Raw genomic sequence first — 10601 nt, 5'->3', positions numbered from 1 at the left:
GTGAGACTGATATCATCCTATTTTTTGGCAGTGTTAGGGATAAGGGGTAAATAGTGAAATAAAAAACTGTGAGCTTTGGGGAAAGCAGTTAAAAGAGTAAGCGCTTGCAGTGATGCGTTTGGTTGCAGTGGTGGGAAGAGAGAGATGGGGCCCCACCCCCCTGGAATAGCCTGACACCTGTTTTCCACTTAGTGTCAGTGAGATCTCGCTCTGCTCTCCATCCGGGTCGAAATCAGAGCACGAGGCTTTAACTAACACCTCAACCGACCCTCAGCGTCACCTGGAAGACACAATTAAGAGAGAAAGCTGCCTTTTTGTAGGACCAAGCTGGGGTGATTAAATCTCTCTGGAATCAGGAGGACGGAAGGCAACAGAATTTTTCCCTATTTCATGGACGATGTAGACCTCCAAGGATACAGAGAAGTTTAAAAAAAATTACAAACAAGACTCGAGTTTACAGCCAGAACCAGGCGCCATGTCCACGAACTGTCAAGACAGAGAACCTGATATTGAACTTTTTGTAAAGGTAAGACAGAACAGTAATAACAGTGCTCAGTTATGCTTGTGTATTTTTATTTTCATTGAAGGTAGAGACAGTAAATGGGCAGAATTTTTAGACGGGCACCCCTGTGTGATATAGACGGCTCATGTCATCTGATAGTAGAGGTAGAGTTACAGCAGCGTCCACCCAGCATTGCTGTGACAGTGATACTGAAGCTGCTCACTGATGATGGGAAGCTCAAGACAGCCACCGCATGGGCTGCATTATGCAACTGGCTTCAATGCGATAGACTGAAGTCGAGCACCGCAATTCAAGGATCATCATCTTGGAAAATAATTCACCAAATTAAATCAAATGTTGAAATGTTTAGAAGTAACCATCATGGAAACGCCCTCCTTGAACAACAAAAAGCAGCAGTGTTTCGCTCCCAGACAAAGTTCACTTCCGGTCTCTCTGAGAACTGTTAGAAGCAGATGAATAAAGCTGAGGCAGGTGAAGGGAGAGCAGATGGCAAAAAGCTGGTATGTGGAAGCACTGAGCCGGTGTGAGGGCCGGCGTCCCCTCCTGGGAAACCAGACAACCAGGTAACGGTGAGTTTAGTGACTCTTGGGTCTTGCCTTAACTTTTTGGGTTTTTTCTTTAACCTTACGTTTGATTTAGAAATTCTAAGCTGTCGTTCTTTTAATAAAAGTTTACTCAACTCACTGATTTTTTTTAATGTGAGATCTGATGCACAAGCCTATTTATAGTAAATAGAGAGAGAGAGAGAGTAGTTTCCATAGCAGCTGCAATCCTAATATTAGTCCTTTCCTGTTGCTGCCGTCTGAGATGTGACCCAGATGGACAGAGATCTGTCCAGTGATGCTGGACAGCTGCTGCTCACTGGGCAGCAATTAGGCTTTGATTTTCTAAGCGCCAATATTTGGAATTGTTGAAGAATTCGACTAGATAGCCGAATGTTAATAAATAACATGGGGAGAATGCAGACATTGGCACGGTCGTAGCTTGCGTAAGAATATATCAGCATCCCAGTTATAAACCCCACACAACTAGAAACACACTTGTGTAAAAGGTTTTTATGTGGCGTAGTGATCAAAGGGTCAAAGGGCACAGATTGTAAAGGTCAGTATCAGCGAGAAATTCGCAGAAACGTTGGGTCTGGAGTTTGAAATATTTGGGTGTTCACCAAGCAGTGGGAGGCAGGGGGGCAGCACTGGAAAGAGAGACAAAAAAATAAAAATAAAGGAATTGTTTTGTTTGCTTCACTTTGTCATATTTTCCCACTAAATAAAAAAAAAAACAGGCACCAGAACACATTCACAGTCTTCACATAAGAGTTTGTGATGGATCCCATGAGGCAGCTTTGTCTGCAGGAGACCCCCCCTCAGCAGCAGGTCGCTCAGTGGCCTCGTACCCGCACGTTCCCTGTTCCTGCAGGTCCAGTTGCCCGCAGCAGCTTTTGTCCTCCGTGTTCTAGATGCTGTTTGGCCATTATCTGCGGCTTGTGTATTGTGTTACTTCCATGCAAGTGAGCGCAGCCCTATAACAATGCACGGACAGTAAGCGCCACATTAATGCAAGCAGCACTGAGAGCATCAATGGCTGGCTCCGCATACAGTTGGCTCAGCTACTTTCAGACTGGCAGATCACTCTTCTGGTCTTTGCTCCGAGCCTGTGTATGGACATGTGTAGTGAACTGCAAAGTGCCCTCCATCTCTGTCATGACCCCTCTTGTGTAGTGATAGCCCTTGTTGCATCCAAGTAAAACAAAGTTCAAAAGAGTTTAATCACTATGTCATTCATTTGATGAAGCAGACAGACTCCAGATGCTAACCGTGAGGTCAGTGCACCTGTTCTGCCGCGTGTTGCGGGCCTCTGTGCGGCTGCGGGTCATCAGGTCAGATGCTGCTCCCTGCGCTCCAGTGGCCACTGAACCGGATGATGGAATCAATATGTATAATTCAGCTGAAGCGGGGGGATCAGGTGTCACTGTTGGAGCTCTACATGCCGACACACGATATCACTGCATGCCTACAAGTGTAGGATGTCGAGGAAGTGATTCTATGTGTTCTGCTCTCAGACAGAAGACGTACGCAGCACTTTGTCGAGCTGACAGCCTAAAACGCGCTGCCTGATTAGCTGTGTTTTCGCGGCTGTATTCGTTTGCATTGCTGGTTGGGAGAATGCTCGACGCACGTTTGGGGAAATGGAAACAACTTTTGCGATTCATGTCTGACCTGGCAAAGGTTAAAACTAAGGCTGGGCAACGATTAAATTTTTTTATCTAATTAATCACATGATTTCCCTGATTAATCACGATTAATCGCATTTGTACACAAAATCCAAAAATGAATTAAAAAATGTATTTTAAATGTGCTGCCATATGAATGAAAGTGCCATAACATTTGTTGTGCAAACACACTTTTAACATCAGCATCTTTATGTAGTTTTTATGTAGAAGCCTCGCTCCACTGTCTGTTTCCTTGAATGACTTGCTGGAATCAATTGTGTGTTTTGCCTTTAAGTGATTTTATTTTACACTGGAACTCCTACGGGGAGAAGACAATTCAGCTTGGCAGTGTTTACAGATGACTTTGGTTCTGTCGAATCCGCCGTCTGGAAGAACTTTAAAATGAAAATGACCGAGTAAAAGTTCCGTACCCTTCTCCATGTTTGGTGGATCCGCCGATTACTTTCTTTTCCGGTTCCGCAGCAGGCAGCAACAGACTTTTACAAAATAAAAGCCAGTGAGCAACAGACTTGTACAATTAAAACAGGGGTGGCCCGTGGCGTAGTGGGTTGAGCAGGCACCCCATGCACATGAGGCTACAGTCCTCGCTGCAGCTGGCCCCGCTTCGAATCCCACATCAGACAGCCCTGTGCTGCATGTTGTTCCCCCTCTCTCTGCCCCCTGCTTCCTGTCTCTCTGAACTTTTCTATCCATTAAAGGCACAAAAGCCCCCAAAAACCCAGGTTTTTCTTATTTTTAATTTCTAATTTTTTTAAAGTAAAAAAACAAAACCAACGTTAACGTCCCCCCCGGGGATAAAATATTTATCAGCGTTAAATAATGAACGAGTTAACGCGATAATAACAAGTTAACTCACCCAGCCCTAGTTAAAACGATGTCAATTGTTCACCTGCTTTCCAAAAGATTGCCTCAGATTTGATTTGCTGGGTAAGGAAACCTGGTTTATGATATACATAAATTCATGTGGGCAGCATAAAAAATGGTGTACATTTGCTGAAATACACGCATCGAATCTCTTCAACCACAAACGCTTATGTTATTCTTTTGATAACCAGTGCAATATTCCCCCACCTGCAATCAATGTGCCGCCCCTGAAATTTCTGGCCTATACAATACTCCCACTAAATAACTCCTGCAATTTATATTTCTGTCTTAATGTTGAACTTTGATTGAACTCTTTTCATTCAATGATCATTTTTTGGTGTCATCATTTCTGCTCCTCTTATTTCATTTATCCGCTGCAGGGAGGGAAGCCCGAGTGTCTCTGCTCCCCTTCCTGCCGCTGAAACCATGAGAATGAATAAGGGGATGGTTGGACTGTCCGCTCGTCCTGACAGGCTATATATCCCCAGAGAGTGTCATAAGTCTTGAGTCTGACTGGCTCCGTGTCATCTTGTGCTTGTGTGCAGGCAGGCAGCGATGGAGAAAGCATCGGCAACTGTCCCTTCTCCCAGCGTCTCTTCATGATCCTTTGGCTCAAAGGAGTGGTGTTCAACGTCACGACTGTTGACCTCAGGAGGTTAGCGTGCAAGAGATGCAAGATCGAGAGCACAAAAATGCCCCCACCCCCCACCCTCATGCATTACCGTTGTTTCCTTTACGATGTCTGCTTTCTCTTGTGTCCTGGGCAGAAAACCAGCAGATCTACACAACCTGGCCCCGGGGACGCACCCTCCATTCATTACCTTCGACGGAGAGGTCAAGACGGATATCAACAAGATTGAGGAGTTTCTCGAGGCAATGCTCTCCCCTCCAAAGTAATTCACCTGGAAGGTTTTACAACACAGCGTGTGCTGCACCGTACTCCACACATCCTGCTTTTGGTTGGATTTATTTCTTTTCAGCCACATTGCTGAAGGGAAAAGGAAACTATTAAGTCAAGTGAAAGAGTGATGCATTTGATTAAGATACAGAAACTATTTATTGTTTATTGTGGATGTAAATCTTACATGAACTGGTGCTGGCGTGTCTCAGGTGCTTTTGCACCTTAAAACATAGAAAAAAGCTATGCTGAAAGCTTCACTTCCAACAGCGTCGGCCTTTAATCTAATTTTAACAAAGTCAAGTCAAGTTTCGTGTCTTTTGTTATTTTTTGTTACTGTCTGTTCAAAAAGAACCTCAGAGCCAGTGTGAGAGCACTTGCAGAGAAAAATGTCAGCTTAACTAAATCTTTCTTTTATTGCCTGTAAAGTTTTTTACATTATAAATGGACCTTAGTGTGAGAGAGCTAAGGGGGCGGGCGGCCAACTTAGTGCGAGTGTGTAACATGTTTTAGGTTTGAGTTTGAGCTCCGGCCCAGGTGTTAATGCCATCCAGATGCTTTGCTCTGACTGCATCTCCTGCCTCTGTCCCCGTGTCTGCTCAGGTATCCCAGACTCGCTGCCAGGCAGAGAGAGTCCAATACAGCTGGAAATGACATCTTTGCCAAGTTCTCAGCCTTCATCAAAAACACCAAACCTGAGGCCAACGACGGTGGGCTGCTCATTTTATACCATTTGAACTCCCATTTACGTGCACAACAGAACAAGATGGGAAAAACTGCATGACAGTCATTATTATGTTTCTCCACTAGGTAGTAGCAGAGTCCATTGTTTAAGGGGCTTGACTCACGAGCTGTATTTTGATTTGCTGCCACCTAGTGAGATTATTGCCATAAATGTCATGTCGCTCTAACTTTTTAACAGTGTTGTATCAGCCTATGTGTATTTGTTTCTTTTACTTGTGTGTTTAGGTCTCAAGGCAGGTTTAACCAAGGCCCTGAAGAAGCTTGACGACTATCTCAACAGCCCCTTACCAGATGAGATTGACGCTAACAGTAAGGAGGAGGAGAAGGGCTCCAACCGAAGCTTCCTGGACGGTAACAAGCTCACCCTAGCTGACTGCAACCTGCTGCCCAAACTGCACATAGTCAAGGTAAGGACAGAGTGGAAAAGTGCTTAATTTCGTTAGACCAGCACGGGGAAATGTTTATTTCCCAATTAACTGTAATTGAAAGGGATATTGGAAACGGTTACCTTACCATACCAAGGAAGAATTACCAGAAAACCGACTACGACAGTTTTAGCACAATTTAAAATGAAGAACAGTATTAACATTTCTTTTCCCATCATGCCGAAGCACACTATTTGTCGGTTCTTTTTTTTCTTCTCATGCTGCACATAAAGTGTGATGTTCTACAGACATGGGAATGCTACAGCAGTTTATTTGACAGAGCAGCTATATAACCTTATATAAACCCCATACGCTGCACTTAAAAACATCTATGTCATCTATCCGTTTTTGTCAGAGGAACTGCACAAACAGCACACCATTTACATGGCAACTTGCAATTCAACAAGATTAAACGGAGACACACACGACAATAATTGGTCAAGGAAAGGGATCCTGGAATCCTGAAGATGGTCTTCGTCCCACAAAATGGGCCAGCTTCCTCCTTGTTGAATAGATGAGACAAATAAAGGAAGAAAAAAAAATACTGTCTAATATGTCAATATAAGTCAACTCTGACGGTCAGCTATCTAACTTTATAAAATGAAATATACAAATCAAGCATATTTGTTTGAGTTACGAATGCTAATTTTAATCACCTTCCATCTTGCTAATGATTGGACAGCTAAGCTAACGTTAGCTGTGGCTCTTTTATCATTACAAGGCACTGAAGTCACAGTGGGTTGTTCTGAACTAACATCATTCCTGTAGGCTACTGATACAGTTTTAGGTGGCACGAAAATATTACAATTCACTACACATCAGATATTTATGATGATAACGGAGATTCAGGTGCTGTGAGATAGAGTTGAAGCATTTTTGTTTGCGTTTGCTTCATGATTTTTCCTCTTCAAAACCAGAACGAATGTAGCTAGATTTAAAGTATTGTGCTCATAAAGTATAGAGAATACAGTGGCAGAAGGGAGAACGCCTACTCAGATCTTCAGCTCAGTATCTATACAGTAATGTAAAAATAGGCAAAAGTAAAAACCAGAAATGAAAATACTTAGCAGCAAAGTACAGCGAGTACTTCAGTACTCGTATAGTCCTGTAACTACTGGTTTAATCGTGAATAATGTGTTGTATTATAAAACCCTGTCATATCTTTATAAATTCTTTGTTTTAACACGAACAAGTAACTAAAGTTGTAGAATAAATGTGATGGAGTAGAAAGTAAACTCTTTGCCTCTGACACACTGTGGAAAGGCGGCATTAATGGAAACAGCCACGTGGCGTACAAGTGCCTCAAAAAATTCTACAAATGCACCGTATATGAATAAATGTACCCATTTACCTTCCACTATGGACAACACTGACTCACTTAAGGAAACTGGTTAATTGATTGAACTATTGCTAAATTAATATCAATGATAATTCATTTTCAGATATGTTCTGTATCAGTCGTTTAGAATGAAAAAGATAAAGCTTTCTCTGCCATTCACTGAAGTTTGATGAAAAGGCCAGAGTACATGCAGTTGTCCTGTCTTTCTTTTCTTCTTTATAAAGCACAAAACATCTTGTCTTATAGCATGCCATGCTTCAGCAGTGTCACTTGTAGAGACTCCCAATAACTTAAATGTACAGAACAGATTGGCCATTTTGCCTTAAATGTATAAGCTTAAAAAGCAATAAAACAAGCAAAGGGACAAAAACAAAATACTCGATGCCACTGAACCTCACTATAAGCTGTGACTCTTCCTCAGGGGGTGTGGTTTTTGTCCTCACGGCTACAACTTTGCCATCTCTCCTAGATCGTTGCTAAGAAGTACCGCAACTACGACATCCCATCGGACATGACAGGGGTGTGGCGGTACCTGAAGAACGCCTACGCGTGCGATGAGTTCACCAACACCTGTGCTGCTGACGCAGAGATCGAGGTTGCCTACAAAGACGTGGCGAGGAGACTGGCCAAGTAACTCGCTAACTGAGCTGTGCTCCAACAAAATAAACTAGCGACACAAAGCATAACAAAAAAAACAAAAAAAAAACAGCATCATCTCTGAAAATACAGTACATGTGACTGTCCTTTCAAGTTATCTTCAGTAGCAGTTTCACAAATCTCAGCTTTTTTTTGTCTGTCACTGCAAACAGGTCAGATGTCTCTTTCCAGCTCCAGATGTGTTGAATTGCAGCACTTCAGTGATCGCTGTATATGGTATTTCAATCACATGCGCAGACATGGCAAAACAGAGGTGGAGCAGAAGATAAATCAAATTCATTTAGCTTGATTCCGAAGCAGCCTCAAACATCGCTGCTGTGAAACTTTTGACATAACTCTTTTCATTCAAACATGATTGTGTCTGTCTGTATTTATTTCTCATAACACAAAGCTCTCTTTCATACATACTTCACCACACGGCCAAACGTTTTACTAGCTGCTGATGTCAAGGTCGTTCTCTTTATTTATTCCCAAGCCCACAAAAGTCTAGTCTGCCTCCAGTGTTTATTATCGAGCTCTGGCTCCTGGGGAGACACCTTGTTTCATCTGTGATTGATGATTAATGCTAAATGTTTGCCGAACTCCGCCATTCCAATCTGCTGTTTCATTCCGATCGTCATTCATTAAAGTAGGTGTTGTAGTTTTTTGGTTTTTTTTGTTTGCTCTTGCTTATGTGTGTCTTGAGATTCACTCCTGCTTAAGAAAGTTTGAATTTTTCTTTTTTTAGAGAGAATAAGTGTAAACGCTGATTTTAAAAGAACAAATCCTGGCTGATGAGGGCTTTATAACAAATTCGAAACAAAGTTTGTGTCGGCACTGCTTGCATGCATTTCATTTTTGTAAAACCTGATGTAGAAACGTTAGAATATGAAAACTCCTCAGCTATGTGCCTCTATATGGAAGAATCGGAAATCCATGCCAATGTCATTGATGGACTCATTCTGACAAATGTATTACAGCCAGAGCTAAGACATTTCTTTTGCCTCTAGCTATTAGTGTTCAGTCTGGGTATTGATTTTGTCTTAAGTTACCACATGATATTATAAATGGACAGACTATTTATTTAGCAGCCCCAATCAGGCCTGATTAGGCAGAGCCATTAGTGCTGCGATGAAAAGCGTCTTCCAGGCCAGGTCCACAATGGTCAGGAGCCCTGCCCTCCAGCCCTTTAACAGAAGGATATTTCCTCCGCTCTGATGAGTCTATCACCATCTGCAGCCTAAAAGTTAAAGTTCAAAAGTATCAGTGTCCACGCAGAGGAGAGTGGAAACTTGTCTCGGGGCTTATCGTCTTTGGCTTGATGTCAGGCTGCGACTATAGCAAGACTTCCTTGAAGAGCCATAAGGCTCTTGTGTGGTTTGGACAAACATATGATATGAAATTGGAGCATGATGACTGAGAGGCTTGCTCATTGCAAAGGTCCACAAATAAAATAATATTTTCACAGATCTGCCTCTGCCTTTTCCTTTTCATTCCCAGCGAGATGATCAGTCAACACTGATGCTTTTGCAGGTTGTCCAGAAGGCGGGGGTTGAGAGGTCTCTCTCTGCCACGGCTAAGGTGCTGCAGGAACCTGGTCCTCAAAAGGGTTAAGTGTGTCTGACTGAGCTGATCAAATCCAGTGGTGCAGGTTTGTTTTTCCATCCATAACACAGAGAGAGTGATGACCGCTGACAGGCTTAAATAGAGGCTTCCATGCCAAGGATCAAACGCCATCCCTCTTCTCCACTCTCTCATTAAGACGGAAAACCCGAGCGCCGCCATCCGATCTGTCTCCATTTTTCCTCAAAGGAGTCTAACTTGAAAGATCTGCGCCTGTCGGATTTACAATGGTGGGCGAGTGGTGTTTACTGAGACGCGGACTTGCCAGAAACAACAGTCAAAGAAAATAAATGGAGCCTGCCTAGTGTTTCCACAGGAGTAAGGAAATATGGAGCGAGACTTGTGCCTTGCTGTTTGGTAATTAGTACCTAAACATCCCTGTCCTTGGATCCCATCGCTCACATCCAACATTTCTGCAAGCTGGATAATATACAGTGGAGCATTAACGTCAAACACGTCTGGTCATGGGGCCTGGCACGCCACATTAATCTGTTATTACACTCCCAGTGGATCTACCAGTTGCTGGCCTTGGCTTGGCCACCATATAGGCTGACAGGGACTCACACACAGCGCACTTTTATGGCCAGGTTTAGTAAACCTTTTCAGCTCAGGCATAAATTGTATAAATTGGGTCTTGCTTTGAGACCTGGGCTGATTAAAACAAACTGGCGCGTTTGACGTTTGAGGACCTACCAGAAACAACCCTGTGATCCAATTAAGACCCAGACCCATAGTTTAAGAAATGCTGCCATATAGCCCTCAGTGCCCGTGCAACAGCAAGTCAAATTCTGCTTACCGTAGATATTTTGTACCTGGGAGAGTCACGCTGCATATGTTTCAGCCTGAGGAGAAATTTAGTTTTCCTCCCTGTCCCTTTTAATGAATACAAAAAAGCATTATTGAAGCCCTGTAGGAATAAAAACATAAAAAAGAGAAAAAGAAACGAGGCTGCCCGAAGTTTGCTATATCTGCACCCCCAGTTTATTTAATTAAATTACTGTAGAACAGAAGTATTTCAAGCGTTTCTATCTGGTGTATTTTTTGTGCCTAAAAGAAGAATCAATGCCTGCTCTTTTTCTGACCAATGGCAGACGAGGGAAATGGAAATATTTCAGAATAAATCTAGTAGTCTGAGCTCAGTTTGCTGTGTGTGATAGTGCGAGCTCTGCTATGAAAATAGCCGTAAAGTTATGGTAGAATGGTAAGCTTTTACACTGTGCAAGAGCTGGCTTTTAGCTTGGCCTCGGTTCTGTTGTGTGTCGACAGTTTGCTATGCTAGCTGCCAGATTAGCCTGATTCCTATCCTATCAAGACTCTAT

At 42.9% G+C, this 10601-nt stretch overlaps 1 protein-coding gene across 1 annotated transcript; it reads left to right on the top strand.

Moving 5' to 3' along the window:
- Window positions 1–239: 239 nt before the first annotated feature.
- On the top strand, window positions 240–9096 carry clic5b (chloride intracellular channel 5b). The gene is made up of 6 exons (XM_075458870.1): window positions 240–526; window positions 4163–4272; window positions 4385–4510; window positions 5119–5225; window positions 5485–5666; window positions 7493–9096. The coding sequence occupies exons 1-6, from the start codon at window positions 476–478 to the stop codon at window positions 7655–7657; spliced, it is 741 nt and encodes a 246-aa protein (XP_075314985.1). The 5' UTR covers window positions 240–475; the 3' UTR covers window positions 7658–9096.
- The last annotated feature ends 1505 nt before the right edge of the window (window positions 9097–10601 follow it).

This window comes from Odontesthes bonariensis, chromosome 24 (genome assembly GCF_027942865.1).
Source record: "Odontesthes bonariensis isolate fOdoBon6 chromosome 24, fOdoBon6.hap1, whole genome shotgun sequence".
Taxonomy (NCBI): Eukaryota; Metazoa; Chordata; class Actinopteri; order Atheriniformes; family Atherinopsidae; genus Odontesthes; species Odontesthes bonariensis.
This window is presented reverse-complemented; position numbering and strand designations above follow the sequence as displayed.

What these genes read in the sequence shown, in the direction of transcription:
- clic5b (XM_075458870.1), top strand. Translation starts at nt 476, where the DNA reads ATGTCCACGAACTGTCAAGACAGAGAACCTGATATTGAACTTTTTGTA. An exon ending in ACGACTGTTGACCTCAGGAG is followed by an intron (nt 4,273 to 4,384) that starts GTTAGCGTGCAA and finishes TGTCCTGGGCAG; the next exon opens with AAAACCAGCAGATCTACACA. An exon ending in GCAATGCTCTCCCCTCCAAA is followed by an intron (nt 4,511 to 5,118) that starts GTAATTCACCTG and finishes GTGTCTGCTCAG; the next exon opens with GTATCCCAGACTCGCTGCCA.